Source organism: Tachysurus fulvidraco, chromosome 26, assembly GCF_022655615.1.
Source record: "Tachysurus fulvidraco isolate hzauxx_2018 chromosome 26, HZAU_PFXX_2.0, whole genome shotgun sequence".
NCBI classification, from domain to species: Eukaryota; Metazoa; Chordata; class Actinopteri; order Siluriformes; family Bagridae; genus Tachysurus; species Tachysurus fulvidraco.
The window spans coordinates 12,270,063-12,291,024 of NC_062543.1; the positions used below are offsets into that span (position 1 = coordinate 12,270,063).

Here is a 20,962-nt window from a genome sequence, read left to right on the forward strand (position 1 = left end):
GCCCGAGTTTGCCCGAGTTGCTCGGTTGCCGCGGAAACAGGGAATCGAGGAATAGACACCAACACGCATGCGTGAACGAGCTTGAATGCGCACACATGTTCATGGCAAAAGGAAGAGAAGAGAACTATTGTGGCCTGGTCACCTCCTCCATCTGACTGAATCCCACCATTCAACAGCAGGAGACGGAAGAATGACCTCAGCTCAGCCTCTCTCTTTCTCTCTCACACACTCACAAGAGTCTCAGAGGAGCCCATCCCTCACTGTTGCTTCCTGAGCCAGTTGGATAGTCGTCCTATAATCAGTTCCCTTTATATGCTTTATTTACAAGGTGTTTAACTGGAAGTGTTGAGTCAATGAAACATCTGTAACATCTGCCGCAAGCATCTGCCTCGGACATCTCAGAAATGTGTTGGGATACTAATTCAGACCAAAAGCCGCCCAGAACACGGAACAGATACACAGTTTTAGCCTACAAGCTCTGAAATACAATGCCTACACAATTCTTTCGTGAGCATGTCTGGGGGTTTTTTTCACGATCATGCATCATCAAACGATGTGGTGCTCATCACTACTACCAGGTTGAAAAAAAATGTATTATACATATATATTTCCAGCATCTTACTGGCACAGTAGTTCTGAAGGTGTTAGTCTTGTGTGTGTAAAGTGGTTATACTGTAAAGATATTTATTACACAGGCATAGAGATTGAAAATAACAGCAGATACACTGTTTCTCTCCAGTTGTCAACTGGGTTGTAATTACGGCTGGCTCTCTGACAGCTCGCCCTGCCCTCGTGTCACGATCTTATATATACAAGCATTTGTTTGGTTTTAAATTCAACAATACTTCTTTCCTGCACTAAAGTCAATGTATGTAAATAGGTTTTCTTTAAACAGGGCCATTGCCTAACACAAACACCATCTTATGACAAGTGCATTTAGAAATATTCCAGCTAATAAAGCCAAAATATGATGGAGTCTGATTCCAAAAACATGCATTATTCATAAGCTGAATACAAACCGAATACACCTAATGCCAATCCATCGTTTCCAGAAACACCTAAGGATGAATATTGTTAGTGTTCTTAATGCTGTGACATGAGAATAGACATGTGACATGAGAGTCCCACCAGAAGCAGAGCTACTGTTACCACCACCTGAAGTCGATTCTTTCCCAAAAAACTGCATGTATTTTATTTTGTTTGTGCCGCAGCAATTTGCCAACGATTTTAATTTTTCACTTATTAAAGAATGAGAGAAACTTTTTTCAATCAATTTATGGAAATATAGTTTACAAGACACTGACACTGAAGACTTACAAACATTCTACATAAAAGTCCCCTCATGTAAAATCTTGCCATGACAGCAATTACAATTAATTGTGTTCAAGCAATGTGGATCCTCCCTCCCAAATAGGATTTTGGAGTGAGGTAAAAATAATATATTATGTATAATATAATGTATAAATTCTACCTACACTATCAATCTGTTAACAGTAATAACTGTGACATTAAAAAAAATCAAGGAGTGAAATATATCCAAACAAATTGAGGGAAACATCACTTTTATTACTGTATACACTTTTATTCTGTAACTACATATTTAAGAGTAAACAGGTCTACATTGTCTATATTCTATACAAAAGGTAGATTCTAAAGAGTCTATAGTTTAGGGTCTATAGAGTAGATAGATTCTACAAAGTCTATAGTTTAGAATCTATAGACAAATTTAACAGTGTTTATATAGATTCGATACAATAGATTCTATAGAGTCTATAGTGTGGAGTTTATAGAGTGGATAGATTCTATAGAGGCTATAGTGTAGTCTATAGAATAGATAGAATCTATATTATATTATTATTATTATATAATCTATTATATATTCTATATAAAATCTATGGTGTAGAGTTTATAAACAGAGTCTAGAGTCTATATTGTAGATTCTATAAAATAGATAGATGCTCTAGTCTATAGTGTAGAGTTTATAGCATAGTTTCTACAGCCTATGGTATAGAATCTATCTAGTAGTGTCTATGTAGTAGATTCTATAGAATAAATTCTACAGTCTATAGAGTACATTCAATAGATAGATTATATATAGACCATAGAGTTGTTTCTATATTTTTGTTTTTACAGTGCATATTTTTTGTTTAAATGTCAATAGTGCAGTTATGTAAGTCATCAGTAGTAAAGCATAATCTTTAGCTCTTTGCTTGAATTAGGGGACATCATGAGGGCAGCTGTTGATTTTGGATTAGTCCTTGTGTCTTGGCAAAACAAAGCAAGCCCATAATTTTCTTTTGTAGATGAAAGCACAAGGTCTATAAAAGTTCAAATCAGGCAAGCTGCAACACCCCAGATATACTGCATAATTTCACCACGTTTAGAAATAATCCAAACTCTTTCTGTTATCTGTGCCTCTTTATAAGACAAATAATGTTGCTGCCATAAGACAAACAGCAAACAGGAGACTCTATTTAAACCATGTGCAGCTTTCTGTTTACATAGAGACTTCACTTCCTGTACTTCCCCTTTTTCCTGCTCAAAGCATTCCACAGCGGAGCTGAACCATGCCGCTCTTCTGTGTCACACAATGTAGTGTCCTAGATCCATAGAGCTTATTACTCACTTCATGGTCTGTGTCAGCAAACACATTTAGGGAAAAAATTCGTCATCTCATTCCTGGTCTCGATTGACTGAAATGAAGATGTTCCCTGAAAACAGCTGAATCATGGCTAACCATTCAGGAAGGAACCATGATTTCCTGTGTGTGTGTTGAAGTTGGGCATTGAGAGACTGGGTGCAAAATGGCAACTTACTGTCTTTCTGAGGTGCAGGGGAGGATGGTGGCCCCGTAGTGGTTCTTCCCACCGGGCTGGAGTGCTTTGGACCCCTCCCAGGGATCTTAAGGCCGCTTGACTTCAGCATGTTCATGGTGTCCACTAGAGAGGGAGAGGGGGATATTCCACGAAGCACTAGATGTAGGTTCAGACAGTGTGTCGCTCTTTCTCCATTTTATCTGTAGGACTAAGAAGCGTGAACTGATCAGAAACGAACTCCAAGGTAATTTACAGAACCATATCTAGCTTATAGCTATATATTTATTTTGATGGATCTGGCTGTACTTAAAAAAACTATACAGACCCTCATTTTAATGTTTCTTCCAAAAGCAAATCCCAAAACACTTGACTATTAGTTCAAAAATGGCAACTTTCAAATTAACTAGTTGTATGACTGATATGTAGACACGCCTCTTCATCCTGATTGGTTGGATGTTGGTGACTCTTGTGTACAGACTCTGGTACACCCAGGCAAGCCAAGATAAAATGTCTTATTTTAGATTTACTGACCATGATCATTCTAGGTCCGATCTTTAAACGCATCTGGAAACTAGCTAGATTAGTTGAGTTGTTTGAAAGAATGCAAACACTATGGGTATATATTTATATCCCAGCTTGTTAGAAAGCTGGCTTCAGAGTGTAGGGTTAGGGCCATGATATGGCACCACTGGAGCAGAGAGTTCAGGGCCTTGCACAAGGGCCCAACTGTGGGAGCTCGATGGTGTACGGATTTCTTAACTGTTGAACTTGTACTGCCCACTCAGGGGCCGATAAAAGTTTTGTTTTTTCATATTATGGGCATTAAGACAGTTAACTGTGGAAATATGATCTCTCTCATCCCTATGCTGACAAAAAGTTATATCCAAAGATCGTGGAGATTCCAACCAAATCTGTATAAAGAAAAATATCTCTGAGAGGAAGTGAAAAACAAAAACAAACTTCAAATTCCTTTTTCAATATGTTCTATACGGAACAACGGATTCTGCTCTCCACCAAAAATCTTGTCATCAGTCCGTGATCTGAAGTTCAAAAGTGCAAATGGATTATGTAGTAAAGCACCACTGAATGGCTGAAAAGAAACCAAATTAAGTCCCGACTCGAACCCCATCAAGATGCTGCAGAAGGATCTTAAATAGTCCAGGTCAAAAGCTCTCCAAAATAGCTGAATTAAAGCAATTCAGCAAAGAAGAGTGGGCCAAAATTCCTTTACAGACTGAAGTGATGGACTGATCTCTAGTTATTGGAAGTATTTGGCTTTACATTTTGCTGCTAAAAATGGAACAACCAGTTATTACCTTTTGGAGTGAAATTACTTTTTTATGGGCAACATAAATGTATCACAACTTATTTTCCATTCAATAAATCACAAGAACGATTTAAAAAATGAACTCTCTTTCTCGTTTTCCTTGGATAATATTTCATTTGAAACCATTAAGTCTTACAAATATTTAAGAATTAAAAGAGGAATCATAGGGACTGTGGTATACAGTTGTCAATCCCACCGTCCGGTGTCATCCGGAGGGGTCATCCATTCTTACAGAATGTTTCTCTTGACACTGATGCCTCTGGACAATGCCTACTGTTAAAAGCTTTGAATGAGTAAAATTGAGTTAAACTGAGATATGGCATGAATTATCATAGCTTTAAGACCAAACCACACCTTGACTAATGGTTTCTAATTGCAGTGTTTATTACAGGCACAAAATGCAAGTAAAAGTAGTCTTCATTCTAGTATCAATTTAGTTTCCGTTCTAATTGCCAGAGGGTTAGAAGTTCAATTCCCATGACTACCACAGAGCTACCTCAAAGCGTTAAAAACAAATGCAAAGCTGTCAACTACTTGGCTTCCTTACGTTTATATAAAAGGCATGAGGCAAATAAATTTATGTAAATCACAAAACAATTACAACAGTAGCAATTTCCTAGACAATTGTGATTGTTATTTTGATTTTGGTTACTGTTTGAAATATTTCTAAATATTCTAAGAAAAACATTACAGTATAGAAAAAACAATGTAATCAGAATTATATGGTTATTACAAAGGATTTCAAGCTAGTGCATGGGGACAAATTTATAAAATAACAGACATGTGCATCCAGACAGGAATAAGCGATGATGAGGTTCCCTTTTGAACCCCTTCTGGTTCCTCTCAAGGTTTCTTCCTCTTCCATCTATGAGAGATTTTCCTTGTCACCTCAGACTTGTTCATTGGGGATAAATAAAAACACATTTAAATATAAATCTATATCAATCTTATATTTTGTATACGATTAATCTTTGTATAATAACCTTTTCGTTCTCAAGTTCTGTAAAGCCGATTTGAGACGACGTCCGCCGTTAAAAGCGCTAGACAAATAAACTTAACGAATTAAAAGTTAGCAGCTGATGCATTTTGATTTGATGAAAAATGGTAGGTGTGTAAAAGTCAACCTGTAATTTTCTCTTTAAAGAGATTTAAATAATATTGAAAACTACCTCAGGGTTTTTGTTTATTTACTCATTTGCAGAGAATAGCACTCTCACCTCATAGCAATTTCCCAGTGTGATGTCAATCACTGTCACTTTTTTTTAATTGCTGTAAACTGATATACCGCCTACCGCGAAATGACACGGTTCGATTATCATACCGTGGATGTTTCATATCGAACCATCCTTGTGTGCTGGATTGAGACAATCCCTGAAGGCTATGCTAAAGACCCATGCTTCTTCATTCTTACTACCCAACCTCACCAAGCATCACATAACACCACAAAACAACCAACCGGTCCTGTGATATATATATATATAAAAGATGATAAAACGCTATATAACCTTAAAAAAAAACACACACAGAGACGAGATTCTACTCAAGAGCGGCTTAATCAGCATCTAACGTACCGTTTAACACCTGAAAATGAACCAATGATGCGTTGAGATCACAGTGACAAAGACAATACGGTGAAAATACTAAATACATATCGTAAAAAAAAAAGTTTATAAACGTGTAACCGGCCGCAGACTAAACTGTGCTCTATTGTTTTGGCTATGCGGCGTGTTTGGTCTCGCGGCCCTGTCACGCGCTGCAGCCGTTAAAACAAAAACAAAACAAATTTTTTTTTTAAACAAAACGGCGTTTACCTCAGAAAGTCCAGTAGTTATAAAAAATCCTAACCGGAGTCGCCTGAGCAACTTCAGCTTTCCTTTGAATGAAAATCACTCGCGTGTCTGCCGGCATGCGATATCTCCGTGTCTGCCACTCCCTACACACACACACTCACACACACACACACACACACTCGGATGCGGAAAAACATGGATGCTGAGGTGGAGAGGGTGGAGTGTTAGCAGGATGCTAACTGTAGGGAAAACCGTTAAGACGGCGGCTGGTGTTGTGGTAATCTGACATGTTTTATATACGTGATTCATATCAAAGATTTTTTATTCCTATTTCTAATCATTAAAACTGTCACACTGTTTTTGTGTCACCGTTTTGGACTCGAAAAACACCCCGAAACGGTGTTTATTCAGACATTTTATCTGAACACATCCACAGCTGTGGCTTAGTAGTGTGTACATCTGTGATTCTTGTTTGTTTTCTCTATACAGATTTTCTCTCTTTGTGTCTGTTTTTATTTAGAGATACGATACAGGAGACATCTCGAGCAACAGTGCACTGGAGTAGGAAAAAAAAAAAAAAAAGAACTAGGTTTTAGTTAGAAAAGTGTACACATGTGCTGAAGCTGCGAATCGCTACCCAAAAGAGTCGATTCTACGACGCCGGGAGTTTGAACTCAAGAGTCGATTCGAAAGATTCGACTCCACTAGCATGTCGGACACTCTTTTACTTTGGAGAAATCTAAAAAAATAAAAATAAAAAAAAAATTGTCTCATATCATAATAAAGCCACCAATACAACCCTAAGAAGATACGGCAATTAATAATATTAACATAAATGTTGAATAGTATGAAGTTGGCAAATAGTACAATTTTTCTAATACTTTTATTTTAAGATTTATTTAACATATATCTTGCCATTTGTTTTAGATAATCGGATGAATGATGTCAGGAATAAATGAATGGATACAACTTGAATCAGAATAGGAGTCGAAACCTAGATTTCTCGAATCGAACAGTTCTGCTGATGATGCACCACAAATGGACCGAACGGAAGCACTCTGGAATTTCTCCACTTCCGGCGAGTCATTCATCACTCAAGCAGGATAATGAGGAATAGTAGCTGTTTCCAATTGCCAAACACCACACACACACACACACACACACACACACACACATTATATATATAATTAATGTGCTCTTGTCATTCTTCAACACTCATTACAATGATCTTGCCATTTTTTATGTCTTTATTTATCTGTGCCTCCCTATGTCTTTATTTATCTGTGCCTCCCTATATATATATAGGGAGGCACAGATAAATAAAGACATAAAAAATGGCAAGATCATTGTAATGAGTGTTGAAGAATGACAAGAGCACATTAATGGGTGGCAAAGTATTGCAGGAGCACACAAAAATGGTGCAAAGAAAGGAAATAACACGTAAAGGGGTGTCGGAGAATGGTAAATCATGATAATTGTGAAAAGAGCTAAGAACACTCTAACACATGCCAAAGAAAGGAAAAAGCACACTAAGGGTTTGCACAAAATGGCAAAAATACACTGTGTGGTGAAAAGGGGGTAAAACATGCTACAAGGGTGAAAAAGTGATACAAAAACAGGCCTGGCAAAAAGGAGCAATGCCTGAGAGAAAAGTGCACACTACTGTACTAAAGAGTTTGTGAAGAGTACTCCACCGTTGGCCACACCTGCACCTGCACCTACTATTTGGTAGCCTGTGACAGTAGGTTGTGTGCTAGTCTAATCTGCGTGGGATAGCAGATGAGGGAAACATATGGACTCATCAGTTTTCAGGGCGTAAACAGGAAACACATTCCTTCCTCAGCTTGTGAAAAACTGCTTCTTTTTATGAAACACCACACAAGGATTATATAGTACAAAGATTTATTAACTGGCCATCATGAATACATACCAATGTGACAATTTTCTTTCTGGTCCATAGCCTTCTTATTTGCAAGCCAATAAAATGTCTAAATTACATTTATGTGACCTCATATATACTTCATTAATCTTTTACAAGCTCCAAATCCAGGCAAAACTTTAGGGCAAATAAAAGTCCTTTGGGTGGACTATTTGACAGTCCCAGGCTCTGTCCCAAACAACATAGTTCCAGTAGAATGTTGAGATAAGTTTATACCTATTTAATATTCCCCCTGGGACTAAAGCAGACTCAGTTCAGTGGGACTTAATAATCAGTTTTTTGTTAGAAGCAAAAAAAAGCCTGTACCATATAAAGTGATTTACACTAGGAGGTCTGCACTGAACTGTTATATTATCCCACTCCTGCCTGCTTCTGCAGAAATTTGACCAATCCTGCCTTCTCCTGGTGATATTCTTGAAGGTTTGACAGTCCCTCTAACTTCCTACTTACTCCCACAGATACATTTGCCCCTTTTGAACATACGCTTGATCAATCCCATCTGCTCCTATATAAAATGTGACCAATCCTGAAAACTTCTGCAGAATATTCCACCCAGTACCACAGAAACTCTTTACCAATCCTGCCTGTTCTTGTGCAAACAATCTTGACTAACCCCACTTGTTCCTGCAGAACCTTTGACCAATCTCACCTGCTTTTGTAGACTCAAGTGAAAAAATCAAATCCATCTGCTCCCACAGAAATTTTGACGAATCCCTACTGTGGAAAGTTTAACTAATTCCACCCGCTGCCAGAGACACTCCTGACCAGCCTTGCCTGCTTCTGCAGAAAGTTTGACCAATGAATGACCCTGCCTGTACAGCCAATTCTTACCATTCCCATTTGTTCCTGTAGAACATATGACAAATCCCACTTCCTTCACACTCTTGATCAAGACCATCAGCCCTTGCTGAAACCAATCCCAGTTACCAGTTCGACTCTCACAGAAACGTTAACTGTCCAATCCCACTAATTTCAGCAGAAAGTTAGATCAATCCTTCCTTGATCCCAAATAAAGTCTAAACACTCTTGACTAATCCCAATCCCACCTCCTTCAGAACGTTTAAACAATCCCCTTTTAACAAATAGGTCCAATTTCCTAAATCCTAAAACACATTCGTGATTTAAACCCAATAATATTAACCAAGGTCAAAAGTCTGTGTTGATGTTTATATATTACTAATCATTCTTTATCTTGCTATCTTCATATCTAACCCACCATTCACACAATCTTTTTTTTGTTGGCCATAGCACTGATGCAATATTAACACACATGGCTTAAATGATTCATCCTACAGAAAGCTTCTATCCTGTAAAAGCCATTATTACACAACACTTAATACTATATACAAAAACAGTTGAGTGTTTGTGAGACATCAGTTTAATACTATTCAGCATTTAAAATGATGCTACATGACAAAATGATCTGATAATTGAGTTTAAGTACTAAAGTACTGCTTGAATTGGTGTCACTTTTCAGTTAAGTTTCATCAATTTCAAGGATCAGTTTGTGTACATTGCTAATCGATGCATCACTCTAAACAGATCTATTGTTTCACCCCTTTTACGACTTCACAGATTTCTACTGCAAGGATTGCGGTATAAATATTTTCAATGCTTCAGAGCCATCTAGTGTACAAAACAAGGCTGTTAGCTACAAAAATGTCCTCATATCATACAGTACATTCATGTCATGACAAAAACAAAATTATAAAAGACAATCAGAAACACGTGTCGGTAATACACACTTGTTTAGGACATAATAATACAATATACAAAACTGACAAATGACAGGATGAAGCGTGGCAACAATAGAAACTATATACTTTGAGATTTGAATAATTGATAGATGTATCAATACTGAGTGCAGATGGAGGATCCCAGATGTATCATCACTAGCAATACTGTCAATAAAGAGGAGATAATATGAGCTGTTTATTGGCAGGAGTTCAAAGGAACCAGAGAAATTGTAGATCCTTTCACTATTCACTCTTAATAATATAATATCTGACATGCATTACAATACCATGCACGATTGTAATTTTTAACTGTAGTAATCATATAGATGGGAAGTTTTGGATTTGTTGTTGAATATTATACAATTTTTTTTTATATCAGAATTCTATTTTTGTAGATAAACTTTAATACAGAGATAAATATTTTCTCACCCAGAAACCTCGGGGATGCAAACGTTTGCACTTAACTGTACACATTTGTCTAGTGATTTTTAACTATTGATCGTTGTGTTTGCCAGAGAATATATTAACAACCTTATTTTAATGTTCAGAATTCCATGCAACAATCATAGAGCTTGCAAAAATTTTATATCTATCAGCCATCATGAAGCTTCATATGAAATAAGAAGAGACTCCTTATGTCTCATGTTGTGATGTACAGCTTCCCATGATTACTCCTTCATCGTAATCTTCATTACCTTTCCTCCTTCAAGGACTGAAGTACTGATCAGTCTTGCACCTACACATTTGAACAGAGACCGGAGTGGATCAAGAAGCCATCAATAACATGTGGCTAATTGGTCGAGTAGATGCCGTGGCAGACCTCGGATGCAGCATGAATATCTGGGGATCATTATGAGACCAGGGAGAGGACATGAATAAATAAAAAACTAAAAACGGTACACAGGAAGTCTAGCTTGTATAATATTTTAAAATAAGCACGTATACGTATGCTGTAAACCTGTGGACTGTTTGCTCATTTACAAAGGAAAGACGTAACACGTGTATGATTAAAAAACAAAATGGTAAAATACAAGCTTGAAAAAAGTGCCTATAAGCAAGAATATCCAGTCAAAACTGGACGATCTTATTACTCCATACCACTTATACACTCATGTAAAGTATGCACTAAACGCTATTAAACCTACCCTTGATGCACATGAGCTTTTCAAAGGCAGAACCATTGATTATGAAAACGTATTCGCCTCAAATAAGAATCATGGAAAGCAAACCTGCTCTCAAACCTTCCCAAAATTTGGACTTGCTGTGCATTTCAGTTTAGCAGGTTCACATAAACCCTGTAAATGATGTCAATGTGTGATCCAGCGTTCTGTCTTTTTTTGGGGGGACGGACGGGAAGCCTCCGTTTATGTCTGTAGCTCCAGGAAAACGTTCTTGTTTTTCAAACGTTCTTCCTCTTCTATAGCCGCATGAGCTTCGTGCAGATCTTGGAGAATCTTGAATAGTCTCGCTATACCGTCTACCTTCTTCGGATCTAGATGGAATTTAAGAAACAACGGGAATTCATGAGTAAACTTTCAAAAAGGAGTAATAACCTTAACTAATTTGTTTCACAGATATAAAACTGGGCAGAACGTCAATTTGGGGTGGAGCTAACAGAATACGATTGAGGTATATCATTCATTCTTGAAGTGCACTATTTTGTAAAGTCACATTTAGTAACGTTACCTTGGTCAGTGTCTGTGTCATCAACTTCTTCTTGTTTAATCAGTTCATAATATTTATCCCTGTTAGATATTAGAGAGCATCACGTTAAATTTAAGCTTGTTATATATGATCGTGCTGCAAATATGCAGACATGCAGCCCTTTACTTTATTTACTGCTCTGTTAATCATATCGTCAGACAGATAAACGGTTAAATATATTGCTGTACGTTTATCCCAGAGCAGTGTGTCTGGATTAGTGAGTACCTCATGGCGTGTTGGACGCTGCTCAGGTGGCGGTAAATCAGCTGAGCTTCCAGGTCTGGATCCAGTGGATCATACCATTCCTGCAGGGTGACACCATGTCTGGTCTTATCACAGCCTGGGTCTGAGATAAGAAGATTTACCCAGAAGGCAGTTGTTACAATTAAAATAAAATCTGAATTACTGTAAAGCTACAGAATAAGTAATGTCCCCTGTGCTGGATTCAGTAAAATACATAATAAAAAAAAATATATATATATATGTTAAAGACATTTTTAAATGTTAAAACAAATCTGTATTTTTCTTTCTTTCTTTTCCCTGGTAAAATTATCTGCAGTACCTGTTTTTTCCTTTTGGTGGCAGCAGCTCCATCTGTCAGCTTTGTAAATGCCTGGATGGTAGCAGCTCATGGTGTTGGTGTTGTGACTGCATGCTTTCCTTAAAGCCGAGAGCCACTGATTCAGTTCATTTACGCTCTGAAGGGAAAAACGTTTACAAAGAGACATACGTAAACCTTTTTCCCACCAAAACATTTATTCTATTCGTAACAGAATATATGCTGTATATCTTATAGCATGGCACCAATGAATTCTTAGATGTGATGTTTCAGGAGGTCGTTCTAAGACATTATCATTTCTAACTTATTCACAAGAAATTGTATGACCTGTTATTTTTTTTTTAAGTGTAAGTTGTCTGTAAGATGCTAACATTTAAGGAAGGACATTACAGTTACAGGGTAACACTAGGTTTTCCATCCCATGAAGAGTCTTTATGTCAGAGATTTTTACATTGTTCAGTTTATATTTACTTCCAGCTGAAATTTATTGCCATCCAAGCATATATAATTAAAATATTCCAAGCCATTGTGCAGCATTAAAAACACAAGTTGGTGCGCATGACTAGAAAAGAACAAATATACGCCTTTATATGATCCTGCGTTGGTTAAACAGTCAATCTGTTACATAACCAGATAGTAGGAGTTTGCTTAAAAATAAGTTTTAAAAAAAAACCCAGCTGTGTATTACTTTACTCAAGCTGTGCTTTTGGTGTTTTTGCTTTTGGTGGTTAAGAGACCATGTTTTATTACCAAACGTCAAATTTTTCAGTGTCTATAGGGGCTTTAAAGTGGGGCAAACAAAGGAGCATTCGAGTTCAAATCACAGCCAACTGTGGCCAGGAGTCCAAAATAACAAGAATGGTGGTTCTGTCTGGGTGACAGGGTTAAGGTTGACACACTGCCTCTTCCCTGTCAGTCACAGAGATATAAGACTATCGTGGGTGTCTGTGAGGTCATATACAGTATGAGGAAGGAGACAGATTGTAGCCACGTGTCTTGGAGGGAAGGTGTGTTAGCCATCACCCTGCCTGACTGTTTAAAGGAAAGAACTTGTTGGTGAATAAGGAATTGGGATATGACCAAATTAACGAGACCCTCTTGTTTATTTGAAAGCCCTTGTGAACATGTACCTTGCAGTCCAGGTAGATTGTCTCCTGCTGCCCAGAATCTTCACTGGAAATGATCTGCATGACGTTGGCACTGCCAAAGCACTTCTCTTCCACCTTCTCTACTGCACGGATCTTGGGCAGGGAGATGAACGAGCTTTTCTGCATCATAAAAATTTTTTATAGTATACTAAAAAGACGAGAGCGACGGACGAGATGAGATCCAAGAGAAATTTATTAATAGCATCACTCACCTTGGAATGCTGAGTCCGTGAGTAAGACAGCGTGTCTTTGCTGAGTGTAACGTAATATTTCTTAAAGGGCGAGGTCATGAGGATGCACTTGTCTTTGGTCTTATGAAGGAAGAGGAAGCCTTCTTTTTCCATGGAGCCACACTGGAGACTCATACGAGCGTGCAAACCGAGATCTACGTTAAAAAGCATGAACCAATATATGAATGTAATGTACATTCTAGTAGTCCTGGCTGCAAGGCTTTAATATGCTCCTTCTACCAAGTTATTAACAACTTGCACCATTGACTTCATTACATTATTTTTTCTAGCACAGGAACGTCTTCAGGACAAAGAGCATCTGATTTGCAGGTTACAATTTGGTGTTTTTTTTGTTTTATTGAGTTCAAGATGGAAAAGAAGACAAGCTGATGATGTAAAAGCTCAAACAAATCAACTGCCCTACAAGCTAATTCCCACTGGCCAAAAGATGACTGCTGACGTGTCTCCAACGTGATTAAATGTGACAAGTCGGAATGATCTCACTCTGATTAAACTTTGAAATAATTCGTTCAGTTCGTTCACCTTCTGAGTCGTGACAGCTGACCAGGCGGGTGATGAAATCTTTGAGTTGAGCGATGCCTTGCTGGATGGAAGGCTGCAGTGGCACCATCCAGGGCTCCTTAGAGCAACACACCAGTGTGTCCAAATTACCAATGGTCTGAAGAGCCTGGAAGCAAACAAACATTAGATAAGTTCGGATAAGAAAAAAAAAACCAACTAAATTGAAGACAAAAGATTTTTTTTAATCTGTTTTTCTGACAAAAGAACAGAAAACATTGCTTACACACAAATACTGTACATTTACTATGTAACATCTAAAATGAATATAATACGTCATAAAAGATAGAGTAAAAGTCATTCTTTCCTTAATATTCTGTCAAATTTATGTGCAATCAGAGTGAAACTGAAGCACTTCAGTGTTTATTTAGAGCCATATCACCAACATTGATAAAGCATGATCCTTCGGTTGATCCTTCGGTTGATCCTTCGGTTGAAACGATGCAAAATGTGCTGTTTTGCATTTTAAGTGACATTAGGGTGACATTTTAAAATCTGTGGTACTGTATTGACACATACAAGAAGACTAAATGCATCTCATTCAGTTAATCACGCAGAGACGGATAAGATTTGAATGATTTCTTTAAACCTTAGCATAAACTTGTATACAAACTTTAAAGAGAAACGTGACATTGAAGCAGAAATTACTTTCGCCAGGAGGAGAAGAGTACGGCTGGTGCGGGCATCGGCGTGTTTCTCTCTCAGGTGGAAGAGCTTAGGCGACATGATGGCAGGAGAAATGAAGCGCAGACACAGGAAGCTGGTCACTGCAATGAACTTTACTTTCTATAAGAAAGAGAGGAGTCAATGAATCGTCAATGTTTTCAATTCACAGTATAAAAGTATCGTTTCAATCGGTTTGGGACGTGCTGTGGGACATGTGGCATTGATTATGTTCCTTAACACATATCTTAAGTAATAATAATAATAATAACAATCATTAATTATCCTTATTTATGAAATATAATGTAAATCGATGAGTGTCAAAATAGTATGTTTATTTTTTAAGTGCATTTTGAGCAGTACTTAAAAAGTGGGTCAATTTCCAGGTTCCGAGAACATCCAGAGCTTCTAAATTCAAGCGGTTCAAGTACTTAATGTATCTTGTACAAACCCCTGCAAAAGACCTGATTCTATAAGCAAACTAGACCTGATGCTATAAGCAATCTAGACCTGATGCTATAAGCAAACACATACTGTATATCTGCAGAATAAATGGACCTAAACGCCTCAATGTTGCCTCGCACATGTGCACCAAATCAAAACCAAAACAAGGCCTTAGTGGAGCTTTACCCTGTACTCCGGATCTGGGAAACGAGCTTGTACTCTCTGGTAAAGTTGCTGGAAGGCCTGGCAGAGGAGCATGGGGCAATAGAAGGAAGACTGCTGGATGGCGGCCATCAGCTCTGACAGGTACGACTGAAGCAGGCTGGAGCTTTGCTGTATTATATCGGCTTCTGTCTGCAGACGATGCAGTCCTGTGCATCTACAGTATGAGCGCAAATTAGTTTGAATATAAACTTGATTTTTTTCAGATTTCTGATACAGATATTTCAATCCAAAATCCCTTTATACTTTTAACATATTTATTGCACCTTGGGTTGTATTCAATAAGTCTTTGTGCAGATATCTACACAGGGAAAGTTACATTCACTGTTCAAGTCATTTCCTGTCCCCTCATTATATTAGTCATTATGCCTATCGTGTGTAGTATGTGTAAGTCTATTTTCAGTTGTGTCTAAACCAGAGGTGGCAGTAAGTCACACATGTGCAAGTCACAAGTAAGTCTCAAGTCACGAATGTCAAGTCAAAGTCAAGTCGAGTCTTTTTTTAATATTTTGTCAAGCAAGTCTCAAATTTGCGACTTAAGTCTGACTCGAGTCAAGTCATATGACTCGAGTCCCCCATCTCTAGTCTAAACACATGCATTCTTCCAAAATAATCAGGGATAGAAAATACAGATTGAAGAATACATTTTCCCCGTTGTTGTTATCTGTAACATCAAAACACGATACACTTTCTTTAAAAAAAAATAATAACAAAAGAAAATGTAAAAAAGATGTTGATGTGAATATGATAATACGAATCATCTGACTGTTCTGTATTCTGGCCCTTCAGGGAAATGTGTCTGGCACCGAAGCTTGTGAGGCAAGTTTTGCATCCAGATTTAATCAAACAGCCTAGAGAGCCTAATTGTAGCTGCACTCAACCTCGAGTGAACCCAGGTGTAGCTCTTCACAGGACATTAGACACACCAGAGAAGGTCGTGAGGAAAGAGCGGAGTTTTGCAGCCCTCGCATAGATTTTCCCTGCTAGGACTGCAAAAGAAAAAAAACTAAAAGCTTTTAATTACCTCTTGGTCCAAAGGAGAAAAAAGAGTTTTTAGCCCTAAGGCTAACATAAACTCTTGGTTTTTCCACTTGAGAGAACTTTATTTTCCTACAGTAGTTCCAATTGGAACCAGTTTCCATGCTGAGAAAACGTAACTTTTACACTGTTTGTAATTAATATTTGGACTTCTAGTATACATTAAATGATGCTAAGTGCTCGGTCAGTTCGTCTTTCAAACCATCTGCTTGTTTTCTTTCTAGAAGTCTGCATTAAATTGACATTATTCTTTGACAAATTAAATACTTAAAAGCATGAATCTCACGCATGTACGATTTCATGACCTCGATGATATATCTTGTGGCCACCTTAATTTATGTGGCAAGTAACGATATTATGTGCTAGATCAAATGCTATTTTATAATCTGGAGAATAATGAGAGGTGGATGCTGCATTGTTAAATTAAACCAAATTTGCATTTGTTGTGTATATCCCAACTTTTGGAGGTTGTGGTCAGACATGATACAGCATCCCTGGAGCAGAAAGGGTTAAGGGCCTTGCTCAAGGGCCCAAGGCAGGTTAGTAATGCTGGGACTTGAACACTGATCCTCCAATCAACAGCCTAGAGCCTTAACTGCTTGAGCCAGTACTGCCCAAGTACATGTACATGTGTAAGTTTATTAAATAATGTTTGTTGAAGATGGGGGCACGGTGGCTTAGTGGTTAGCACGTTCGCCTCACACCTCCAGGGTTGGGGGTTCGATTCCCGCCTCCGCCTTGTGTGTGTGGAGTTTGCATGTTCTCCCCGTGTCTCGGGGGTTTCCTCTGGGTACTCCGGTTTCCTCCCCCGGTCCAAAGACATGCATGGTAGGTTGATTGGCATCTCTGGAAAATTGTCCGTAGTGTGTGAGTGTGTGAGTGAATGAGAGTGTGTGTGCCCTGTGATGGGTTGGCACTCCGTCCAGGGTGTATCCTGCCTCGATGCCCGATGACGCCTGAGATAGGCACAGGCTCCCCGTGACCCGAGAAGTCGGATAAGCGGTAGAAAATGAATGAATGAATGAATGAATGTTTGTTGAATACTGTAAATATATAAATATTGCTTTAATGTTTTTGGCCCATTAGAAAATAGAAAGTTTCCAGAACTTTCTATGTTCTAGGTTCATTTTCTTACCCAGCTTCTTTCAGCTCCACCTTGTTAGGATCCAGTTCCACATATTTCTTCTCCTCAAAAATGCGATTAATGATGGGCCCTAGAAGCCTGTGGAGATACTGCATTCCAGCCACCTTCAAATACACCAGCGTAGAACATCATATCGTTTTTTTTAAATGATTAAAACTAATATAATTTGTAACATATGTATATAAATACATGTAATGCTGTTACCTTGAGAAACGACTCCATGGACTTGGAAGCTAAAGAGTTGCTCCTGAATAAGGTATTGGGTTCAGCTGAGGAACATCAGGAACATCATGTTGGGTTACTAACACATTGTAGTAACCGGTTTTATCCTAAGTTGGGATTTCTAACATACTTACTATTCTTTTCCAGCTCCAGTTTGAAAAGCACATCCAGGAACTCCTTGATGAGTCCTTGACCTAAGAAGAGCTTCACCAGGTTAGTGGCTACTTCTTGGCGGTTCTCAGAAGTTGTCGTCTCGTCGATTAGCATGATCAGGTCGGGCCAGTTGCCCTATCGTGTAGACAATATTCTAAAGGTTAGAGATTTCAGTGTGATATTAAACAGCCAATGCAAATGTGGCAGGAGGTAAAGAAAGGAATGAATCTGCACAGTTCTGTGGTTTGTGTTTTACATATTGTTTCATAATAGCAGAATAGATGTTCTAAATAAGGTTTCATTCATTCATACCGAGGCAGACAAAAGCAAATCAAACATTCTATGTCTGAAGACAAAGAAAGCAAAATAAGCCTTGAGCCAATGTAACTGTTTCTCATTAAAGTGAACAAAATTGTGTTTTTTTTTGGCATCCGACTATCGTCATCAGACAATCTAAAAGAAAGTCATTTTCTAAAATTAGGATTACAGCAATGGTGTCTAAAATTGGGAATGAGAACCACTTATTGTGAGAAGTGTTGTGTGGTAATGACTCAGACTCACGTTGAGGTGAGTCTCGACAGAGCGGCACAGTAATTCAGTGAGCTGCTGGTAATGGCTGGACGGCAGGACCGTCTCGTCTCTGAGCCGCAGCTGCAGCCGCAAGGAGCCCAGAGTACCTCTTAGAAAGAGAGAGAGAAAGGTGTAATGAGTAACAACTCTGCCTGCAACCATCAGAAAACTCAAAGATACTTAACCTTCCATATTAGGTCCATAAAAAGTCAAGTTTTGCTACGTTCTTGAAAAAAAAAAGAGAAGACGCTCTCATGTAATACTACGATTCAAACTGCTTTTAGCTCACGCTTTAGACAGATTATGGAAGTAAAAAAAGCCGTAAACTCTCATGACTCATTCCACCGAAACTGTTCCAGGAAATATAGCCAGAAGAACAGACAAACAATAATAAAGGAAATGACTCTATTACTGTGAATAAAACAGCCCATAAAAGAGATGGCTTTAACGGTGTGTGGGTAGACGGAGGTTTATAAAGCTGGCGTGAAGAAATCAAAAGAGAATAAGCGAGTAAAAGGAAAAACAATGTCACAATCTGTAGGCGGCAGCTGCTGAAGGTCAGGAGAGCATCCGATGTGCTGAAGCTTGAAAAGAATTATACACTAGATTTAAACCATGTTTTTGTTGGTTTTAAATATGCACTTGGAATTGGAAATGATGCAATATTCACAATTTTAAAAAAAAAAGAAAAAGAAATAATTTGCTCATAGGGGGCACGGTGGCTTAGTGGTTAGCACATTTGCCTCACACCTCCAGGGTTGGGGCTTCGATTCCCGCCTCCGCCTTATGTGTGTGGAGTTTGCATGTTCTCCTCGTGCCTCGGGGGTTTCCTCCGGGTACTCCGGTTTCCTCCCCAGGTCCAAAGACATGCATGGTAGGTTGATTGGCATCTCTGGAAGATTGTCCGTAGTGTGTGAGTGTGTGAGTGAATGAGAGTGTGTGTGTGCCCTGTGATGGGTTGGCACTCCGTCCAGGGTGTATCCTGCCTCGATGCCCGATGACGCCTGAGATAGGCACAGGCTCCCCGTGACCCGAGAAGTAGAAAATGAATGAATGAATTTGCTCATATTAGAAATATTTAAAAAAAAAAAATTTAAAAATCAAGGTGGTCTTGATATAAAATGAAAAGAGATGAGACATCCATCTCTGAGCTACGAGCGTGAGAGTGTATACAGAACTCGTCCTTTTATTTTTTTTGTCCTGTGCATCTTACACGCCTCCACTTCATCCCATCCCACTGTGCCATTTTATATTTTACAGACAGAACATGCTGAATGCCAGGGTCCCTGTGATAAAATACCAGCCATTATTTTGCTCTCCTGAAGAGTCTGATCGCATCCGTTTTTCTTCTCCGGTGCACTATTTTTCCCAGTGCCTACTCACAGCACGCCCTCACTCAGCTCCACTCCATCACTTGCACTCCATGATCTCAATGCCAGAGAGGGCTATCACTTACGGGAGAGTGGGAGTTTTGAAGACAAATGAGCGTGTGCCAAGCACCACCATCGGCAGTCAGTCACCGAACAGCAGGCAGCAGATGGCGGGGCGGCAATAAATAAATAAATAAATAAATAAATAAATAAACAAATAACAATCAGGAAGAAGACGAGGAAACAGAGAAAGAGAAGGGAAAAAAACAAATAACAGAGGCGGCTTGACTCACTCGAGCATGCATCAGGCAGGAAGGGGGTAGATCATGGATGCTTTGGTATTTTCTTTTTTACTTCAGACTCCCCCCCCCCCCCCCCCACAAATGATTTCATTTGAATTACATCACCAGAGAGGGATTTAAAAGCCAAACTCATGTCATATGTGCTGCAAAAACAGGTTTAAACTAAACATACACTAACCTTTGTATACAGACTGTAACATATACCATATATAAAACATATAGCCTTTACCCATATATAACTGACTCTAAGATTATTCATGTAAATAATAAATAGATTATTAATTTCACCAATAAATCAATGCATTTCATTCATTTGAGCTATTTCAAAAAGTGCAACAGCTCTGATATTTATGATCTAATTTTTTCATGTATATCAGAGCTGTTGCACATTTTCTTCTTACTTTTTCCATGTATTTTTTTATTTAACTGTTAAAATGGCTTTAAAACCCCTGTTAGATTTTATTTATTTATTTATTTGTTTGTTTATTTAATTATTTTTGTAGGATCATATCACTGTCAATTAAATGGCTCTAAAAGCAACTGATTATTTATTTGTTTGTTTGTTTGTTTGTTTGTTTGTTTGTTTATTTATTTATTATAACTTATATTGTTGTCGGTAAAAGGCTAAAAAGATGACTGACTCAGAAAGTCATACATCGCAAATCTGTTTTCTGAATGTTTGGTTCTTTTTTGTGTTTTTAATTCACTTTTTATTTCTCATATTTAGTCACTGTACATAACTAAAGTAAAATCACTGTCAAGTCAAATATCCCATATATTAAAATATAATCATAACGGCTGCAAAAAGAAAAAAAACAAAACTGTATTAGAAGATTTTTAGTATAATATCGGTTTATTTATTTCTAGTATTTTATGATTCGGATTTTTTTTATATCCGGTATTTTTTATTATTAGATATTTATTCATCATGTCAGGGCTGTTGTTATAAAGAATGAATCGATTTTCTGTATGAATGAACAGATGGATGGATGATCTGGGTTATATA

The 20,962-nt window shown here is 38.1% G+C and overlaps 2 protein-coding genes and 1 long non-coding RNA gene across 10 annotated transcripts in view; 1 reads left to right on the top strand and 2 right to left on the bottom strand.

Annotated features, from left to right (window-relative positions):
* Positions 1–6,095, bottom strand: part of clip2 (CAP-GLY domain containing linker protein 2) — a 29,687-nt gene extending 23,592 nt beyond the window's left edge. For 3 of the 5 annotated variants that reach the window (XM_027178704.2, XM_027178703.2, XM_027178699.2), the window contains exons 1-2: positions 5,955–6,095; positions 2,817–3,024 (exon numbers count right to left, since the gene is read on the bottom strand). In XM_027178704.2, the coding sequence (XP_027034505.2) occupies positions 2,817–2,931 (115 nt within the window). In that variant the 5' untranslated portion in view covers positions 2,932–3,024; positions 5,955–6,095. Of the gene's footprint in view, positions 1–2,816; positions 3,025–5,714; positions 5,910–5,954 lie in introns of those variants that run through there. The other 2 variants (XM_027178700.2, XM_047809280.1) reach the window with 2 other exon arrangements.
* Positions 6,069–7,114, top strand: LOC113663411. Of its 2 annotated transcripts, XR_003445486.2 has the most exons (3): positions 6,069–6,210; positions 6,454–6,644; positions 6,861–7,114. It is a non-coding gene; the product is annotated as an uncharacterized LOC113663411 (long non-coding RNA). The 2 variants fall into 2 exon arrangements; XR_007139604.1 differs by lacking the exon at positions 6,861–7,114 and having other exon boundaries at positions 6,454–6,737.
* Positions 7,115–9,232: 2,118 nt separating this feature from the next.
* Positions 9,233–20,962, bottom strand: part of rasa4 (RAS p21 protein activator 4) — a 34,733-nt gene continuing 23,003 nt past the window's right edge. For all 3 annotated transcript variants that reach the window (XM_047809491.1, XM_027178775.2, XM_027178776.2), the window contains 13 exons: positions 18,276–18,393; positions 17,696–17,849; positions 17,544–17,608; positions 17,331–17,443; positions 15,122–15,314; positions 14,477–14,614; positions 13,793–13,937; positions 13,232–13,404; positions 13,002–13,139; positions 11,875–12,010; positions 11,538–11,658; positions 11,295–11,353; positions 9,233–11,100 (listed from right to left, as the gene is read on the bottom strand). In XM_047809491.1, the coding sequence (XP_047665447.1) occupies positions 10,973–11,100; positions 11,295–11,353; positions 11,538–11,658; positions 11,875–12,010; positions 13,002–13,139; positions 13,232–13,404; positions 13,793–13,937; positions 14,477–14,614; positions 15,122–15,314; positions 17,331–17,443; positions 17,544–17,608; positions 17,696–17,849; positions 18,276–18,393 (1,681 nt within the window). In that variant the 3' untranslated portion in view covers positions 9,233–10,972. The remainder of the gene's footprint in view (positions 11,101–11,294; positions 11,354–11,537; positions 11,659–11,874; positions 12,011–13,001; positions 13,140–13,231; positions 13,405–13,792; positions 13,938–14,476; positions 14,615–15,121; positions 15,315–17,330; positions 17,444–17,543; positions 17,609–17,695; positions 17,850–18,275; positions 18,394–20,962) is intronic.